The sequence below is a fragment of the Salvelinus alpinus genome, chromosome 2 (genome assembly GCF_045679555.1).
Source record: "Salvelinus alpinus chromosome 2, SLU_Salpinus.1, whole genome shotgun sequence".
In the NCBI taxonomy this organism is placed as follows: Eukaryota; Metazoa; Chordata; class Actinopteri; order Salmoniformes; family Salmonidae; genus Salvelinus; species Salvelinus alpinus.
Window position 1 is genome coordinate 71,599,315 of NC_092087.1, and position 20,392 is coordinate 71,619,706.

A 20,392-nucleotide genomic window follows, 5' to 3' on the forward strand; every position below is an offset into this window, starting at 1 on the left:
GAAATATCTAGCCAACATTTAGAATTGAATAACATTGCTTGTGAACTTCAGAGATGTAGCTATTTGACAATGTGGCTTTGATTAAAGGCAAACGTATACTAACAGTAGTCATCGCTCCTTCTCTAGAGTCTACACGTTATGGGTGATGCGAAATAAAGTCATCTCACTGGATTCTTTGGCGAGCTCTCATTGGCTATTGCTCATCTCACACTACAAAAGCTTTGTAGATTTTGTGCCAATAAATATAACGGTCTGTATCACAACCGGCCGTGATTGGGAGTCCCATAGGGCGGCGTACAATTGGCCCAGCGTCGTCCGTGTTTGGCCGGTGTAGGCCGTCAATGTAAATAAGAAGTTAATGCATGTTAATTACATCGATTCCTGTCGTTCATTAACGATTAGTTTGGTCGTCTGGGATATACCAACGGAAGATGGGGAACACATGTATTAGGGAAAGGGGGATACCTAGTCAGTTATACAACTGACTAAATTCCACTGAAATGTGTCTTCCGCATTTAACCCAACCCCTCTGAATCAGAGAGATGAGGCGGGCTGCCTTAATCAACATCTACGTCATCGGCGCCCGGGGAACAGTGGGTTAACTGCCTTGCTCAGGTGTTGCTTTATTATTCAGGAACGTGTCAATACCTGACCCTCAGAACCTACCTATCATTAATCCTGTTGACTCATCTGTAGGAAAGATTTGTTTCTCGTTTGGTCCATTCAACAACAGAGCGATTTGAACCTTGTTTCAGCAGGATGTTGTATGTCATGCCTTATTGATATCTGTCGGGAAAAAGTTTGGATGTTGCCACACACATACCTACTTGTTAACTAAATTAAGGAAGTTTCCTTTAAAATTATTAATAAACATTATCCTGCCAACCACTGTATGAAGAAGTTTAAGAAAAACTAAAATTGTACCTTTTGTAATGACCATCCAGAAACCGTGTTGCATTTGGCATTGTATTCATGTAAGGAAACTGTGGCAAGACATCAGTATATTTATAATTGAACACATTTATGAAGATTTTACACTATTGTTGAGAGATGTACTGCTTGGATTCTTTACCTACGATAGAAATAAGTGAAACAATTTTATGTAATTCATTTCATTATTCTTTTGGCCGAATTTCATATTCACAAATGTAAATTTATTAACAAAACACATTTCTTACCTTACAAAAAGAAATGTAACTATACTAACAAAAAAGCTGTTAGAATTATAAATGTATGTCTGTCCCTTAAGTTCCTTGTGTAATGTGATATTGTACCCCCTAGCCCAATTGTCCTTTGAATATTATTTATATATACTTGTCTTCCCCCATGTACATTCTGTATTGATTTGTTCATAAAAAAATAAATAAGAATAATACATATATACAAAATAACTGCCTTGCGCAGAACGACACATTTTTACCTTGTCAGCTCGGGGATTCGATCCAGCAACCTTTCGGTTACTGGCCCAATGCTCCTACCCGCCAGGCTACTTACATTCCAGTTGCTTGGTTTTCAATTAATAATTATTTCATACAGAGAATACATACTTTGGCAACATAATATATTAATACAAATTCAAGAATGTATAGCAATCTGATATAGTGTATGAAGTGGAAAAATTACACCCCTTTTGTCCTGTGAAATGGTTTATTCCAAAATGGTAGAAGCAGCGTGTGAGGAAGGATTCGGCGTGGATAAACAACATTGAAAAAAAAATTCTATTTAAATCCCCGTAAATTACACTTTTAGCGCGAGATAAACTGTAACAAACGTTTTTGTAAAAATATTTTAAAAGTGTTTTCACAGCGGTCCAATTGAACTATGGTAAGCACACTTTCAGCTGTCAACGTTGTTTTAGCTTTGCTAGCTTAGCATGCTATATATATGTCGACGGATAAGTAGCTAACTTACTAACGTTACATACATAATACCAACTGTTGTGATTGTCAATGACTATTAAACCAAATGTGTTAGTTAGCTAATATCTGTTCTTTCAAATATGGGTGAGATTGATAGATTTAGCAATAGCCAACCAACTAGATTGTGTGTTGGTGTTTGTTGTTAGCTAACTAGCTAGTCCATCAACAACAATTTACATTTCAAACTAGTTATTTGTGTAACATTACTGCCTGACCCTCATGTACAAAGGGCTTGTGATGAACAGTGACAACTCAACACAGGTCACTGACATATTGCTGCATCTGAGCCCGATACAGTTGACCCTAAGACTATGTAACAAGTTACATTATCTAACCTTACATGCCTTTCTTTTCTAGCCTAATAAAAGGAAGAAGGCATTTATTGACAAGAAGAAAGCGGTGACCTTTCACCTGGTCCACAGAAGTCAGAGGGACCCCCTCGCTGCTGACGAGAAGGCACCGCAGCATGTCCTCCTACCCGCACAAAAGGTAACGTGTTAGTACAGTGGTTCCCAACCTTTTCCAGTTACTGAGTATGGTTACACGCACAAAATGAGATTGTGGATAGTCAGATGAATATAAATTTGATTAAAACATATACATGTTTTCCAAGAAGTACAATTCCCCTAATCCGTTTACATGGACACGTCTGAAAAGGCTACCTGTTGGCGCTCTGATAAACGCCGAAAATCGCGAATCAAAATAAACCTTCTACCACAGTGAACATGTTATTTTCGGGAAGCATATTTAATTCTGAGTTCGAACATGTACAGTTTGTATGTGAAAACTACTTGTAAGACGCATACGTTCAGTTGTACCTAACTCAATTCATTCGTGCTAAAGGAGGCTCGCCAGCGCAGATCAAATACACCGCTGGAACGCCGATTAAGGTGTTTACATGCCCAAATAATTTGAAAGATTGCTCAGAAAAGCAAGTGTTTTAATCGGTGTATGTTTACATCGACTAAGATAAACAGAGTAAGGTGTTTACATGAGTATTGCATAGAAAACGTACTCACTGTACCATCAACTGAATTTTGCTCTGCCCTGAGTACTGCTGAAGTACCCACTTATGTGCATTTTACCAGTAGGACCTATGGTCTCATGAGTCTTGAGTCTCGTCCTTCAACATCTGCATTGCTTGCTGTTTGGGGTTTTAGGCTGGATTTCTGTATAGCACTTTGACATCTGCAGATGTAGGACGGGCTTTATAAATACATTTGATTGAGAGTCTTGTCAAGTACCCCCTGTGGATAGACAAAGTATGTCCAGGTTATTGGGAACCACTGTGTTGGTACATGTACCAGACTTTACTAAGGTATTTAGTGTTTCAATGGAAGAAATGGTCACAGTTTTCATCAAACGACATCCATTGGTTACAATATTTAGGCTACTTATCCTAGTAGAAGAGTTAAACTTCAAGTCAAAAACATATTTGTTGAAGATATTCATTGGCCAAGGACAACCAAGATATTTGGTGCATATAATCCTGCTTTATGTGCACAATTGTATGTTTTGTGTCAGTCTGTAACCACTTACTCTGTCTGTGTTCAGGTGGAGGTGGAGAAGCGGCAAGAGGAGCAGAGGGAGTTTGGGGTGTTTTTTGACGATGACTACAACTATCTGCAGCACCTGAGAAAAACGGTTCGGCCCGTAGAGTGGGCTTCATCCGGCAAATCACAGAGAGGCAAACGTACCCATGACCTCCAGGATGGGGATGATGATGACGACGATGAAGAGGAGGAGGAGGAGGAGGAAAAGGCTACTCCTGTAAGTTTAGCAGGAGGTCCAGTGGTTGTTGCGGAGTGGAACGGTTGTGTAAATGTTTGGGCTATATATTGGACCAAACCGCTTATGGTGTAAATACAAGGTGAAATGATCTGATCCTTTGTTAACAATGTAGATAGCTGGAGTAGTTTTTAAAGGCTGGCATTTGTGAGATCAAATTTCCCCAGTTGTGACATGTCAACACATGACCGTGGCTTTCCTGATGGGGTGGCAGGTAGCCTTGTGGTTAGAGCGTTGGGCCAGTAACATAAAGTTTGCTGGATCAAATCCCAGAGTTGACAAGGTAAAAATCTGTTGCTCTGCCCTTGAACAAGGCAGTTAACCCGCTGTCATTGTAAATAAGAATTTGTTCTTAACTGACTTGCCTAGTTAAATATAGGTTCAATTAAAAACAAAAATGATATTGTATAGGTTGTGGTAAGAGTGCCTGTAGGATGGGGTGTGGGGGCAACATTAGCTATCATGACTACATTTCTATGAATAACCACTTTGCATTTTATAGCCACAGTGAGTAGGGTTGGCAGTTTTTTTAGGTAATTGTGATAAATGAAAGTATTAAACATGCTTTTGTAACTTCAGCAGACCGTCTCCTTCAACTTGCCCTCCTCTGTGTTTGCGTCAGAGTTTGAGGAGGAGGTGGGAATGTTGAACAAAGCTGCCCCCATCTCAGGTAAGAGGCCTTTCGTCAGTAACAAAACCAAACGCCAGGTCATTATTCTAAATCAGTGAATTCTTTAAGTTTTTAACTCTTGTCCCTCATGTTTTGTCTCAAAGGACCCAGGCTGGACATGGACCCAGACATCGTAGCTGCTCTCGATGAGGACTTTGACTTTGACGACCCAGACAACATGCTGGATGACGATTTCATTTTGAAGGCCAACAATGTCAATGGAGCTGTTGGCGTGGGGTAAGAATATATACTTTATATCAGTTTAATTTGTTTTTACCAACCCTTAGTCCCATTCATTTGAGCTATACCAATCATGTTACAATTGTTCAGAGAGAGGACTGCTTTTTGTGGTTTCAGTTTCTTACTGAGAGCTGGTTAACATCTGCTAATTGAAGTCGTGTCACAATAAGGCTGTGCTCTCCCAAGTCTCTTTGTGCTGTTGGAAACCTCTCTCTGTCTCTCTCATTGCAGTGACGATGATGAAGAGTGGGAGGATACAGAGGAAGAGGAGAGCGACTCTGAGGGCGTTGCCTCTGGTGATGAGGACGGCGAGGGGCGCCCCAGGGAGTTCATGTTCATGGACGAGGAGACTAAAACTCGCTTCACAGAATACTCCATGACCTCGTCAGTCATGAGGAGGAACGAACAGCTCACGCTGCTGGATGACCGCTTTGAGAAGGTCAGTGAGTCTTCGACATCCTTTTTGGGTTTGGACCTGGGTTGCATTTTGTGACCTTTGGTAAAGATAAACTGTGAGTGACTGGCTGTTCTAACAGCATAAACACTGTGGCGGTCACAATTTAGTCAGTTGTTGTCATACGGTCACCCGCAGCAGCCCTACACTCCGGTGCTAATTTCAACTAATGATATTCATTTAATTCAAACAATTATTTCAATTAATATCATTGTATCGTTTTCCAAACTTGTTTCTTTCTGTCTCCCATAGTTTTTCGAGCAGTTTGACGAGGATGAGATTGGGGCCCTGGACAACGCTGAGCTGGAAGGGCATATCGAGCCAGACAGTGCTCGCCTGGAGGAGGTCATCAAAGACTACTTCAAACAGAAGGAGTTAGAGTGAGTGTGTGTGTAACTCCATAGCCATAGCAATACCCTTAGATAAAGACAGAAGTGGAAGTCCTCATTGGAAATAATGGATTACCATAAGTCTTTGTGTTTAACTATAGATAATGACAGTAATTGAATCAACTCTATTCTTTCAGCTACCAGAGGCCTGACGCCCTGGGTCCTAAAGAGCTGCCAGTGGTGAGGGAAGAGGAGGAAGATGAGGACGAAGAGGAACAGGAGATGGAGACCATTGTCCTGACGGCACCAGCAGAGAAGTGGGACTGTGAAACCATTATCAGTAAGTGAGTCTACTAGTAAGTGAGTCTACTAACCGTGTTGCTATTACCTGTCTGTTCAGTAACTAACACTAACTCAGTAACTAAGATTACCATTGTAGTACATGCCTGATGACATAATTCTGTTCTGATGACATACGAATTGGCTTGATGTTTATTACCATAATTACTACATTCTTTTTTTTATTATTTAAATCCTTTCTGTTTTTCTTTACTATTCAAGGTACCTATTCGAATTTGTATAACCATCCAAAAATCATCAAAGATCCACCAAAGGTAAAAAATGTTTTCCTCTGTCGGTTGTTTGAGCGAAGATAACAGAAAGAAATACATTGTCACGTATTAAGTTGCATGTCTAACGTTCAACATTTTGAGAGGCTTTTAGCTCGTCTTCCTACCCAACATTAGCTACTAAGTTGTGAATTCAAGGCATCAGCTCAGGGCCATTGTTGCTGTTGATATGAGATGCTACACAGTACAGACCGATAGTGGTGTATTTTTGTGTTCTCTAACCAGGCCAAGCCCATTCGAGTATCCACCAGGACAGGCATTCCTCTGGACGTCCTTCCCGGGAGGGGCCTGACAGCCAAGCAGGCTGAGCGCATGGAGCGTATCAACGACTCAGACCTGCCCCGCGTCGCCACACAGCACCGACCTCGCGAGGAGAGCAAGGAGGAGCGGAAAGCCAGGAAACAGGCCATCAAAGAGGAGCGCAAGGTAGGTTACTATACACACGACTAATAGTTCTGTCTGGCCCTCCCTACTGGGGGTTCATGTGGAGAATTAATTTATTATTGGGTGGGTAACAAAATTGTTGAAAAAGCTCCTGGAACAATGGTCATAGTGTGCTCCATTTTTAAATTTCTCTATATCTATCTATCTCTCTATCTATCACATTCTATACATTTTTTTTTTTTTAAATGTGTAAGTGTCATCTATGAATACGGTTCAAGTATTTAGATATCTTGTAGAAAGCTTTTTGTCCTTCACCATTGACACCATATTGCTTGAATGTTTCTACAGGAGCGAAGAACAGAAAAGAAGGCCAACAAAGAGGCGTTCAAACAGGAAAAGGTCTATCAAGAGAAACAAATGTTGAACCTGCGTTCCAACGTCCAGGGTCTAAAGCTGTCTTAGCTGCCCAGATTGAAGATGAATTGGGACAGACTTTGTGTTTATCCTCTTAACTGGATTACTGATGAACAACAACCCTGCAACCACCATTTTGCAGAGGTTCCCAACACAAGAGGACTATGGGCCGTGTGACATTTTTTGTGAAGTGTTCAGAGATTGATGTAGCCTGGTCCCAGATCTGTTTGTGCTCTCCCCAACTCCTTTGGTCGTGACAGTAAGAGTCTGCAAGACTGCACAAACAGATCTAGGACCAGGGTAATTCAGATGTTTTTTTTAGTAGATCAACTGTTCTGAAGGTAGCATGTCAATCATCAGAGTGCAGTTCACAAACCATTCTACCTTATACAATAAAGCTAAAGATTCTTCCTGGGTGTTTTTTGTTGAAAAGAATTACAGAAAATAAAAGTCAGTGGATATCTTTAGTAAATACTGAGTCTGTTTGATTTGGAGTAGTGTTATTCAATTATATTTCAATGCCCAACAACCCAAAAGTTTTTTATAGCCTGAGTGAAGTTTACTGATGATTAGTTCAGCCCACAGATTTGGACTGGCGATAGATTTCCAGAAATCTCACAGGGACCATAAAAACAGAAATACAACAACAGAAAATAACAATTTACAAAGTGTCAATCGTCATCTAAAAATATAAGACAAAACTCACGATGAGAGACACCGCAACACTACACTAGAGACCTAAGATGACAACATAGCATGGCAGCAACACATGAAAACACAGGATGGTAGCAACATGGCAGCAGCAAAACATGGTACAAACATTATTGGGCACAGACAACAGCACAAAGGGCAAGAAGGTTAAGAAAACAATACATCACGCGAAGCAGCCACAACTGTCAGTAAGCGTGTCTATGATTGAATCTTTGAATGAAGAGCTACACCACTGAAGACGTGATTGAAAATCAGTGAGGCACGACTGTACCTAGGTAAACCAGTTCTGTGATGTCATTGTCATCTATCCAGTGAAAGGTGTGATTTACAGAGGCCTGAGTTCAGAGGTGCTCAGGTGGGGCCATAGCCCACCACTACATCTCCTGCACTCATCTCCACCTCCAGTAGAGGGATGTGTTGTCTGTCATAGCCAGAGGCTGTGAAATCCATGTCCTCCACCTCCAATGTCCTTGAGTCTGATTCCTCTGAGTCATCTCCACACAGCAGCACAGAGTGTAATTGGCTTCTACTGTCCAATAAGCCCTCTCCCACCTGCCCAGAACTAATGGAGTATTGAAGGTAAGCTGGAAATCCAACGCTAGTGGTCGGTTCCTCCTCTTCCTCTTCTGAAGTTTCCAACATGCTCTGGGATGTGGTGGTAGCTGGTTCTATGTGCGCTATGATCTCGCATGGCAGGTTCATTATATTCTTGTTATGTGGGTTTGATAGGATTGAAGCCTGTGAAACAATAATACATAGCCAACCTGAGATTAGTCAGCTCAGAGGGTGGATGGTTACTGTTTTGGACCAGAAAAGAAACCGATAACATATACTGTTCTAGCAACAAGCAAAAGCATCAGATAGGATGAACCTGTCCCAGAGGGGAAAATAGTATACGACACACAGTACTGCTGTATACATAATATACACTATATTTTACACATTCTACATAATACATACATTGCACGTTACCCACCATACACATTATGCGCTTACCAAAGTCTTTGGAAAATTGGACAAGTTTCTTTCCCGCATACTTCTCTTGCAGAGCCTTATTGTCACAAAGACTACAAAGGCCACAATGCCAATGATGAACAATGGCAAAAGCATGAGCAAAGATGATTCCAGTGAAATTGTTTCTGCAGATAGATAAACATATCAGTCACTGAATCACTTAACTAGCATACTATGTCATTGTAAGATAACTTTCCATAGCCACTATTCATTTTGACTAATAATTCATCAAAACTGCAATAATTCATACAAACAAAACGCTAGAATTAAATAACGCCTACTTGGACCAGATATAACAAAAAAATGTAATGTCAACAAAGGTAGTGTACTTACTGTCTTCATAGCCACAGATGGGTCCTATTCTGCTGAAAAAAACGTTGCGGCTCATTGCATTTTCCTCCAGACTAACACAGTATTGCTCCTTGTTCTCCCGGACTGTGAAGTGATGACGACAGACTTTGTCTTTTATCTGACATTTAGAAGAGCCTTCAGTCTGCAGACAGAAGAAAGAATATGCAACCAGTAAATCAGCTAATGTCAACACCATCGTTAAGTATCCATTAGTCATCATTACTTATGCACTGAGCAAAGTAATTCAATGGATATGACCAGTGTGTACCCTCTGTATGTATACTGTAGATTGTAAACAATTAAGGGCAATTTTCATCATACTTACATTTTCATAGGTTACATGGTAAAGGAGGAGTTTGTCGTCTTCACGTATGCTAGACTCTTTCAGTTCTGTGTACAGGTGGTAAGGGTTGTCGAAGCTAACTGTGACCTCCATATCCTTCATTGACACTTTTACAGCAGGGAAATCCAACTTGCCTGAGATAAAATGAAAAGGGTATTAGAGTAGAGTTAGAGAAAATGCCTGCAGTAATGAATATACTGACCTGGAGGAGGACTACCTCAATATACTGACCTGGAGGAAGACTACCTCAATATACTGACCTGGAGGAGGACTACCTCAATATACTGACCTGGAGGAGGACTACCTCAATATACTGACCTGGAGGAGGACTACCTCAATATACTGACCTGGAGCAGGACTCCCTCAATATACTGACCTGGAGGAGGACTACCTCAATATACTGACCTGGAGGAGGACTACCTCAATATACTGACCTGGAGGAGGACTACCTCAATATACTGACCTGGAGGAAGACTACTTCAATATACTGACCTGGAGGAGGACTACCTCAATATACTGACCTGGAGGAGGACTACCTCAATATACTGACCTGGAGGAGGACTACCTCAATATACTGACCTGGAGGAGGACTACCTCAATATACTGACCTGGAGGAGGACTACCTCAATATACTGACCTGGAGGAGGAGTCCCTCAATATACTGACCTGGAAGAGGACTCCTCAATATACTGAGCTGGAGGACTACAGTACCTTGATTTTGTCATATATACACAGTACCAGTCAAAAGTTTGGACACGCCTACTCATGAAAGGGTTTTTCTTTATTTGTACTATTTTCTACATTGTAGAATAATAGTGAAGATATCAAAACTATGAAATAACACCAAAAAAAGTGTTAAACAAATCAAAATATATTTTATATTTGAGATTCTTCAAAGTAGCCACCCTTTGCCTTGATGACAGTTTGCACACTCTTGAAGGAGTAGGTGTGTCAACACTTTTGACTGATACTGTACCTCTCTGTTGCTTGGATGGATGTCATTTTTATGTCACAAAGAAATCACATTTCTTACAAGGAGGACAAATATTGGTATGTTTTCAATGCTCACTTTGAAAATCCACTTTTGGAAACATTGTACTTACACTTGATGGCAGCTGTAAGCTCTCTACTAAATGTGAATATCGAGGACTTCAGAGATGCCGATTCCTCCGTTTCATCACTGGCCGTTATAGTCACAAAGTAGCGATCCAGTTCTTTAGCATTCCATATGAAGGGGGAGAGGTCATAATGGTGCTGTTTAGTGGAATCCAGCGGAAAACTAAGACTACAAAAAACAGGGAGCATTAGATACATTTAACAGAAAGACGGCACTCAACCAACAAACATAGTTAGAAACTGTCAACAGATCATGTGTCATAGTTGAATAAGCAGATAGCTCTGTTAGGATATCGTTTCAGGTAACAGGCTAATCCCTGTGGTTAAGGTATCTGATGCCCATAACATACGCATGCTATTCTTTTCAATCAAATTATATACACTGAAAAAAATATAAACGTAACATGCAACAATTTCAAAGATTTTACTGCGTTACAGTTCATATAAGGAAATCACTGGAATTGTCACGCCCTGACCTCAGTTTTCTATGTTTTATGTATTATTTTGGTCAGGTCAGGGTGTGACGAGGGTGGGTATGCTTGTTTGTCCTGTCTAGGGTTTTTTGTATATCTAGGGGTGTTTGTTAGTCTAGGTTTATTATAGGTCTATGGTGGCCTGAATTGGTTCCCAATCAGAGACAGATGTTTATCGTTGTCTCTGATTGGGGATCCTATTTAGGTTGCCATTTTTCATTTTGGTTTTGTGGGTTATTGTCTATGTGTAGTTTACCTGTCAGCACTCGTTATATTAGCTTCACGGTCGTTTTTGTTAGTTTGTTTAAGTGTTCTTCATTTATTAAAGAAGAATGTATTCAAATCACGCTGCGCCTTGGTCTCCTCGTTACGACAAACGTGACAGGAATTTACTGCGTTACAGTTCATATAAGGAAATCACTGGAATTTACTGAGTTACAGTTCATATAATACATTCTTTAGGCTCTAATCTATAGATTTCACATGACTGGGAATAGAGATATGGTCACAGATACCTTTAAAAAAAAATAGGGGCGTGGATCAGAAAACCAGTCAGTATCTGGTGTGACCACCATTTGCTTCATGCAACTCGTCACATCTCTTTTGTACAGAGTTGATCAGGCTGTTTATTGTGGCCTGTGGAATGTTGTCCCAGTTGAAGCTCGCATCCGCTACAAGACCATGGTGCTTGCCTACGGAGCTGTGAGGGGAACGGCACCTCCGTACCTTCAGGCTCTGATCAGGCCCTACACCCAAACAAGGGCACTGCGTTCATCCACCTCTGGCCTGCTCGCCTCCCTACCTCTGAGGAAGTACAGATCCCGCTCAGCCCAGTCAAAACTGTTCGCTGCTCTGGCACCCCAATGGTGGAACAAACTCCCTCACGACGCCAGGTCAGCGGAGTCAATCACCACCTTCCGGAGACACCTGAAACCCCACCTCTTTAAGGAATACCTAGGATAGGATAAAGTAATCCTTCTAACCCCCCCCCCCCCCCCCCCCCTTAAAAGAGTTAGATGCACTATTGTAAAGTGGTTGTTCCACTGGATATCATAAGGTGAATGCACCAATTTGTAAGTCGCTCTGGATAAGAGCGTCTGCTAAATGACTTAAATGTAAAATGTAATGTAAATGTTGTCCCACTCCTCTTCAATGGCTGTGCGGAGTTGCTGGATATTGGCAGGAACTGGAACATGCTGCAATACACGTCGATCCAGAGCACCCAAAAAAATGCTCAATGGGTGACATGTCTGGTGAGTATGTAGGCCATGGAAGAACTGGCACATTTTCAGCTTCCAGGAATTGTGTACAGATCCTTGTGACATGGGGCCCGTGCATTATCATGCTGAAACATGAGATGATTGCAGTGGATGAATGGCACGACAATGGCCCTCAGGATCTCGTAACAGTATCTACCGATAAAATGTCAAGACCCTGGTGAGGACGACGAGCACGCAGATGATCTTCCTTGAGAAGTTTTCTGACAGTTTGTGCAGAAATTCTTCAGTTGTGCAAACCCACTGTTTCATAAGCTGTCCATGTGTCTGGTCTCAGACGATCCCGCAGGTGATGAAGTCCGATGTGGAGGTCCTGGGATGGCGTGGTTACACGTGGTCTGCGGTTGTGAGTCTTGTTGGAAGTACTGCCAAATTCTCTGAGGTGGCTTATGGTAGAGAAATGAACATTCAATTATCTGGCAACAGCTCTGTTGGGTATTCCTGCAGTCAGCATTCCAATTGCATGCTCCTTCAGAACTTGAGACATCTGTGGCATTGTGTTGTGTGACAAAACTACACGTTCTAGAGTGGCCTTTTATTGTCCACGGCACAAGGTGCACCTGTGTAATGATCATCCTGTTTAATCAGCTTCTTTATATGATACAACTGTCAGGAGATATGCTCACTAACAGCGACGTTAACAAATTTGTGCACAAAATTTGAGAGAAATAATATTTCTTTAGTGCGTATGGAACATTTCTGGGATATTTTATTTCAGCTCATGAAACATGGGACCAACACTTTACAGGTTGTGTTTATATTTTTGTTCAGTATAGTTAGACAAACTCATATTTCATCAACAATTAAAGCATGATATTACAAACATGAATAAACATTCAGGGCCGGTTTCCCAGACACAGACTAAGCCTAGTCCTGGATTTAAATATATTTGAATCTCCATTGTAACATGCTTCTTAGTTCATGACTAGATTTAATCTGTGTCTGGGACACTGTCCCTCATTGTTCTTCCATAGTGTATATCAGATGAACTTATTGGGAGGAGCTATAGGAGGACGGGCTCATCGTAATAGCTGGAATGGAGTTCTGGAACGGAGTCAAACATGTTCTTTATGTGTGTTTGGTACCATTCCATTCAAGCCATTACAATGTGCCCATCTTCCTACAGTTCCTCCCACCAGCCTCCTACCATGGTGTATATGTCATATGTAAGCCATTATGAAGTCATCCAAAACCAAGTCAGCAGTAGCCTGTAGTAGCTACTACTCATTAGAATACCAGCAGAGCTCACTTGAGATCACTACTTATTTTCAATTTGAAGAGAGGTTGACGAAGCAGTTCACTGTAGTTCCAATAAACAGTTGTCGGAAAGTTGTTGCAGCTCACTGTCACATTTTCTGGAGGTGGAACTGTCCAGGAAAAGAAGACATTACATTTAGTTAGTAGGCTTATGCAGGCAATGTGAAGAATCTGCCATGCAGGTAGTCTCAGTGTTAACATCTTGAGGCTTTGCTCATGAGGGTTAGTACCAAGGGAACCTTCCCCAGAGTACATTGACTAGACTGGTTGTTCATGGCAACAGCTTTGGAGCAAAGGCGAAACAGTTCCACCTGTCTTGGTAAAGTTATGTATTCAATCATAGGTATAATTTCAAGACAATATGTGATCTAAACTTTGAAGATTGAATGTATGCAGTATCTGCTTGTTGATGCCCCTGAGATGATGCAACCCGTTTCCTCTGTAACCACCCCCATGGATAAGCTAAATAAGGCAATCCTCCATTGGTGTCATCTAGACTACAAAACAAATCATTATTTTTCTTATAAATACATTTGCACAATGAGCACTTGTCTCTCAAATACATCATTACAGTTGATGGTTAACTAGCTAGCACATTTTAGCATATGCATGATAGTCAAAACACCTCAAAACATCCCTTATGAAAACAAATTGCAGTCAGAGTGCACTATAACTATAACTGCAGTGCACTGTGGTATAATTAAGCAATAAGGCTTGAGGAGGTGTGGTATATGGTCAATATACCACGGCTAAGGGCTGTTCTTATGCACAACGCCACGCAGAGTTCCTGAACACAGCCCTTAGCCGTGGTATATTGGCCATACGTCACAATCCCCCAAGGTGCCTTATTGCTATTATAAAATGGTTACCAATGGAATTAAAGCAGTAAAAATACATGTTTTGTAATACCTGTGGTATGTGTTCTGATATACCACGGCTGTCAGCCAATCAGCATTCAGGGCTCAGCCAAACAGCATCCAGGGCTCGAACCACCCAGTTTATAATTGCAGTTAGAGTGCAGTATAAATGCAGTATGATGCAAACACTACTTCCAAAATAACAGTTTTTTTACTGCAGTAATTTTCCAGTGTAACTGCAGTACACTGCAATTATTCTGCAACTACTGGGTCCAAAATACCACAGTTTACTGCAGTTACTGCACGTTTCCTGCAGTTTCAGAACTGCAATCTTTTTTCTAAGGGATGGTATCAATAACAAGATAAAACGAGCCACCTACGATTCCCCATATGGCAGCTTCTTGTAATTGTTGCTAACTATCTGGCTATCAAGTATCACAACAACACACAGATTTCTGCCCCAATCAATCGCATCACGAAAATGATGCACTTTCACCGATGGGGGCGAAAGCGCTTTGATATGATTTTGTTTGTTTTCAATAAACATTTGAAGGATGAATATAGTTTGTTGTCAACAATCTAAGCCAACCCTGTCTGTTTTGCCCCATAGTTGTGCAAGCGTCGGTTTTGTTGCTAAATAACCAACTCCTTTATACACACTAAATCAAATGAAATAATTTGTTAATCAAAGTGTGATTGAGCAACACTAACTTCCTCATGTCAGCACCTTGGGCAATTTCTGTTAGACAGCTATATGTTCAACCAAACGACACGTCACAACTCTCATCTCAATCAGAGATCTCCATTAACTTTTTTAATTTATATATGTTTTTGCATTATTTTACCAGGTAAATTGACTGAGAACACGTTCTCATTTACAGAAACGACCTGGGGAATAGTTACAGGGGAGAGGAGGGGGATGAATGAGCCAATTGTAATGTAATAAGACACTGCTTTTGTCCTCCTTGAAAATGCCAGGTAAATATTGGCAGCAATGAGGAAGCAAATAAGAGTGTTACTTTGTCCAGGTGAGTTGGGCTACATTGTTGCCCATCTGCATTCATTCAAAATTCCTTCTCATAAACTCTTAAACCCATTTTGCAACACTGCCTTACCCACAATTAATTGCAGAAAGCACCTAAGCATTGTCCTGCTCATGCTTATCACAGTAAAGTACTGATGTTTGTTTTATGAGCCTACTTGAAAATAACAGAAAGGTCTGCACTGAATTATCACTTTTATTGACAACGTTTCTTCGTCAGGTCAGGAGTGTTTAACAGTCCAAGCAAGCACTCAAGAAGATAACCAGTCCAGGGATTTACCACACACCACACCCGTGTTAAACCAAGTGGCTTCTAAACAGCTCCTACCACCAAGCCAAAAAACTCCTGAACATCTAATCGAAGGGCTAGCCAGACCATTTGCATTGCGCCCCCCCCCCCCTGCTACTCTCGCTATCATCTCGTATGTACATACTCTCTCAGTACCCTGCACATCGACTCTGATCGGTACCCCCTGCATAGTCACATTTAAGTCATTTAGCAGACGCTCTTACCAGAGCGACTTACAAATTGAAGTTCATACATATTCATCCTGGTCCCTCGTGGGAATGAACTCACAACCCTGGCGTTACATGCGCCATGCTCTGTATCTGAGTCACACGGACCCACATGTATATATATACAGTCTCGCTATTGTTATTTTACTGCTTCTCTTTAATTACTTGTTACTTTTATCTCTTATTCTCATCCATATTCTTTTTCAACTGCATTGTTGGTTAGGGGCTCTGTTGTATTCGGTGCATGTGACTAATACAATTTGATTTGGTTTATTATGATACCACGGAATCTGATGTTAACATTTCATTATAGTTTAGGTAAACTAATGTAAGATCAAATTACATTTATTTAGGCCTAACAGCTATGTCCTAAGCAAATTGTTGCCTACCGACTGTATGTTAGAATTCAATACAAGACTAATTTGACAACCTGTGGTTTTAATAGTTAGAATTGAGGAGCGGATGAGACATAATGGGGAGTTGCCTGCTAGAGTCGGTTTATATCTAAGTGACAGGTTCAAACAAGGTGGATGAGACATAATGGGGGGGGAGGGGCGACTGTAGAGTCGGTTTATTCTAAGGACAGGTTCAAACAAGGTGGATGAGACATAATGGGGGGGGGGGGGGGGGGGACTGTAGAGTCGGTTTATTCTAAGGACAGGTTCAAACAAGGTGGATGAGACATAATGGGGGGGGGGGGGGGACTGTAGAGTCGGTTTATTCTAAGGACAGGTTCAAACACATGCAGACTTCTCAGAATTACTGCCCATTTGTATTTTTCTAACATCATTTGTGGACATTTCGAGGTTAGGATACTGACAAAAGATGATGTGAGCTGATTTAGTACATAGTGTGTCGAATTATTACAAGTGGGCAAAACACCATGACTTAAAAAGATAACCTACAGACAAAATTGTTATTACAGTATTATTACATAGCTAAGCCTATTACCGCAAATCATCCCTTCCTATTTGTAATCAGAATAATAACAACCCACATTGTTCTTCAATCAAAGCAATGTAGTTTTCTAAGTTTTCATCCAGGTTAACCAACTTACCCAGTGTGGAAACCGCTGTGACCAAAACCATCAGGAATGTCAGTGAACCACAAAAAGCCAACATCATGCCTTTTGAATTACTAATCCACGAAATGTAAGAAACCGAAATAACAATTTGATACTTATTCTTAGATTTAAAAAAAAAACAGCAATCTACATTTAACCTAAATTAAAAGACAGAACCGCAGAGCTAAAATGTGTTATCAGAGTAGTATCGGTCGTTGACGTAACTAGACGCAGTTTCTCTGGCAGGAAATAACAGAGGTGTATTTCCTCACAGTTTCTTCGAATTGACACACCTCCGTTTCCTCATTTCATTCTAATTAATTCTAAAGACTTCTGTAGAATATATGTCTACCCTAGGGGAAAATTCTAGCAATTATTAGGCAGTTAACTGAACTAAATATATCCTAAAAGGACTATATGTCCGTCCCATCTGAGTTGAGTACAAGAAACATGCGGAGTTGAGTACAAGAAACATGCGGAGGTCACACCTTGGCGCAGCCGATTAGCCACGTGTGGGATACCATATTCACAATATGAATGGTGTGATTGGTAAGATTTTTCCACCTTTTAATGGGGTGATTGGTGGCTAATCGGGTGCTTGACCTCAACCCAATCTCTCTCCAGTCACAGGACATCAGAGGACAGGTAAAAACATGTCAGCCTACCTTGATCAATGCCACCTCCTACTGCTGATTTGTGGTCAAACTTAACATAACAACAATTAATTGACACAAGCAATTCACAATGAATGTTGTTCATTGCACCCTTGTGAAAGTGACATCAAATGCCCACCTTGGAAAACTTTTGAAACTGCTAGGATTGTTGTACAGGCATAGGGATGACATTGTAGCACATGGTCCATTTAAAAAAATGTAACTAGGCAAGTCAGTTATGAACAAATTCTTATTTACAATGATGGCCTACCGGGGAACAGTGTGTTAACTGCCTTGTTCAGGGATAGAACGCCAGATCTTTACAGTACTTGTCAGCTCAGGGATTCGATTCAGCAATCTTTCGGTTACTGGCCCAACACTCTAACCACTAGGCTACCTGCCACCCCAATAAGAGCTTCATATACATTTCAGGCCTTTGTCTATCAAGGAAAAATGATACATAGCTGGATTTCTGGTACCGAGGTAAAGACAGTTTCAGGTTGGTTGAATATTCGAATATTCGACCGATATTCAGGCTTGTCGGGGATATTCAGCAAATTGGATGCAGTCTATCACAGTGCCATCCGTTTTGTCACCAAAGCCCCATATACTACCCACCACTGCGACCTGTATGCTCTCGTTGGCTGGCCCTCGCTTCATATTTGTCGCCAAACCCCACTGGCTCCAGGTCATCTATAAGTCTTTGCTAGGTAAAGCCCCGCCTTATCTCTGCTCACTGGTCACCATAGCAGCACCCACCCGTAGCACGCGCTCCAGCAGGTATATTTCACTGGTCACCCCCAAAGCCAATTCCTCCTTTAGCCACCTTTCCTTCCAGTTCTCTGCTGCCAATGACTGGAACGATTTGCAAAAATCACTGAAGCTGGAGACCCATATCTCCCTCACTAACTTTAAGCACCAGCTGTCAGCGCAGCTCATAGATCACTGCACCTGTGCATAGCCCATCCAACTACCTCATCCCCATACTGTTATTTTTTATTTTTTTGCTCCTTTGCACCCCAGTATTTCTACTTGCACATTCATCTCTGCACATCTATCACTCCAGTGTTTAATTGCTAAATTGTAATTATTTCGCCACTATGGCCTATTTATTGCCTTCCCTCCCTTATCTTACTTAATTTGCACACACTGTATATAGACTTTTTCTCTATTGTGTTATTGACTGTATGTTTGTTTATTCCATGTGTAACTCTGTGTTGTTGTTTGTGTCTCACTGCTTTGCTTTATCTTGGCCAGGTCGCAGTTGTAAATGAGAACTTGTTCTCAACTACCCTACCTGGTTAAATAAAGGTGAAATAATAAAAAATACAAATTGTTTTCCTTACATCCACTGAGAACACGTCAACATAGGACCGTCAACATAGTGACAAATCAAATTTTCAAATTTCCTTAGCTCTTTAACCATTACTCCTAAAACTTTCAAAACTGGTTGTAGCTAACCCGATGGCATAGACACACATTGCACACACCTTTTTTTTGTCGATTTACATCCCGCACAATTTTTTAACATTTATTGACATTTTTGAATTTCAATAGCTCTTTGATCATATGACCTACTGACTTCAAACAAGGTCCAGAATGTACACTCAGTGGGCCTACACATCGCACACCCTTTAGTTTGTCCATTTTCATCTCACACGTTTTTACATTAATTTTTCAAAATATAAGATTTAAATCGCTCCTTGGTCATGTGGCATACTGACTTCAAACAAGGTTCAGAATGTCCACTGACTACCCTTATATAGTCAGTGGACTATAGTTATTCCATTGTACTGGATATAATTCATATTAGCATTTTACATACATTCATAAGTATAATCATTTTTTATGACATACTGTGAAAAACTCTTGGCTGCTGGCTCTGTCACTTTCAGACATGCGCAGAGCAGACTGAAAGGGGAAAGGTAGCTCTTGACTTGAACCACAGGGGTTCTCTGTAAAGAGAGAGTAATCCAAAAGGCACAGACGCACCCCTTGACTTTCAATTGGCACACTTGACCTGTATTATGTATTCTCTCCTGATTGGTCTCCGTGGTGCATGGTCTATGGGAACTCTGTTGCAGGCCCCATCATAACATTTTTACACAGTCTGGCAGTCTGACTAAAATGCCAGAGGTATAAGGAGAGACATCCTATTTTGTATTTATGGGAACAAATATTTCCAAACACTTTGGATCCTATTCTTGGACAGTTAGAAGACACAATGCGTCAATGCAAAAAAATAAATAGTAATTACTGTCCATGAGTAACCTCAACCTTGTGGGTCTGTGGGTGTTTGGCCCAATAAAGTGCCAACTCAATTCTACCACTGACTAGTCTCTCATGCCCTTATGAACGGGGGACACAGGGCAATAGTTTTTAATCTAAACCAGACCTTTTTTACTGGAGTACACTAACCCCTAATCTAACCCCTAATTGGGGCTCTTTTCTTGACACACAGTAGCAATTTACCAGATAAGAAGTCAAGAAGATCAAAAAGTAGATTGTTGTAAGGGTGTATTACGTACTGTGCTGGCCCCATTGTCATATCCATTCTGGATTCTAAGTGGTAAAATCATAGCTGAAAAATGCCTCTGTGTATACTGTATGTGGGAATGTCTTATGTCCGTCCTACATGTAGTGTTGATACATGGAATATTCCTCAACTGCATATTTCATAAATTATGTTCAACAACTGACATTTTCAGATATTATTTTGACAAACACACCAACACACTTTGGTGCTTACAATTCATTCTCTCTTGTCATAGACTTGATGGGCACTGTCATCTGTGATCTTTGTGATATGACTTTCTTTAAGCACGTACTGATGCAACTGTTACTTAATATTTTTTTCTTAAAGTCTACAAACGCTCTACATTTATTCACTCT

General features: G+C 40.9%; 2 protein-coding genes across 3 annotated transcripts; one reads left to right on the plus strand and one right to left on the minus strand.

Annotated features, from left to right (window-relative positions):
- The first annotated feature begins 1,625 nt into the window (after window positions 1–1,625).
- Window positions 1,626–7,299, plus strand: LOC139567653 (protein LTV1 homolog). 2 transcript variants are annotated; one of them, XM_071389045.1, is made up of 11 exons: window positions 1,626–1,824; window positions 2,277–2,408; window positions 3,474–3,689; window positions 4,287–4,377; window positions 4,482–4,614; window positions 4,849–5,056; window positions 5,324–5,451; window positions 5,598–5,740; window positions 5,962–6,014; window positions 6,255–6,455; window positions 6,762–7,299. In XM_071389045.1, exons 1-11 carry the CDS (start codon window positions 1,822–1,824, stop codon window positions 6,873–6,875), a joined length of 1,422 nt encoding a protein of 473 aa, XP_071245146.1. In that variant the 5' UTR covers window positions 1,626–1,821; the 3' UTR covers window positions 6,876–7,299. The 2 variants fall into 2 exon arrangements, with proteins under 2 accessions (XP_071245146.1, XP_071245147.1); XM_071389046.1 differs by having other exon boundaries at window positions 4,290–4,377.
- An 11-nt stretch (window positions 7,300–7,310) lies between these two features.
- On the minus strand, window positions 7,311–17,088 carry LOC139567654 (interferon gamma receptor 1-like). The gene is made up of 7 exons (XM_071389047.1): window positions 16,842–17,088; window positions 13,362–13,479; window positions 10,350–10,531; window positions 9,229–9,380; window positions 8,886–9,045; window positions 8,535–8,677; window positions 7,311–8,276 (listed from the first exon to the last, which is right to left on the minus strand). The coding sequence occupies exons 1-7, from the start codon at window positions 16,906–16,908 to the stop codon at window positions 7,890–7,892; spliced, it is 1,209 nt and encodes a 402-aa protein (XP_071245148.1). The 5' UTR covers window positions 16,909–17,088; the 3' UTR covers window positions 7,311–7,889.
- Between the last annotated feature and the right edge of the window lie 3,304 nt (window positions 17,089–20,392).

Excerpts from the sequence above, each read along its gene's own strand:
- LOC139567653 (XM_071389045.1), top strand. Across the intron at positions 2,409-3,473 it reads TCCTCCTACCCGCACAAAAG|GTGGAGGTGGAGAAGCGGCA; the intron begins GTAACGTGTTAG and ends GTCTGTGTTCAG. Across the intron at positions 4,615-4,848 it reads AATGGAGCTGTTGGCGTGGG|TGACGATGATGAAGAGTGGG; the intron begins GTAAGAATATAT and ends CTCTCATTGCAG.
- LOC139567654 (XM_071389047.1), bottom strand. The coding sequence starts at position 16,908 with ATGATGTTGGCTTTTTGTGGTTCACTGACATTCCTGATGGTTTTGGTC. Across the intron at positions 9,381-10,349 it reads GCTTACAGCTGCCATCAAGT|GCAAGTTGGATTTCCCTGCT; the intron begins GTAAGTACAATG and ends ATTTTATCTCAG. Across the intron at positions 8,678-8,885 it reads CATCTGTGGCTATGAAGACA|AAACAATTTCACTGGAATCA; the intron begins GTAAGTACACTA and ends ATCTATCTGCAG.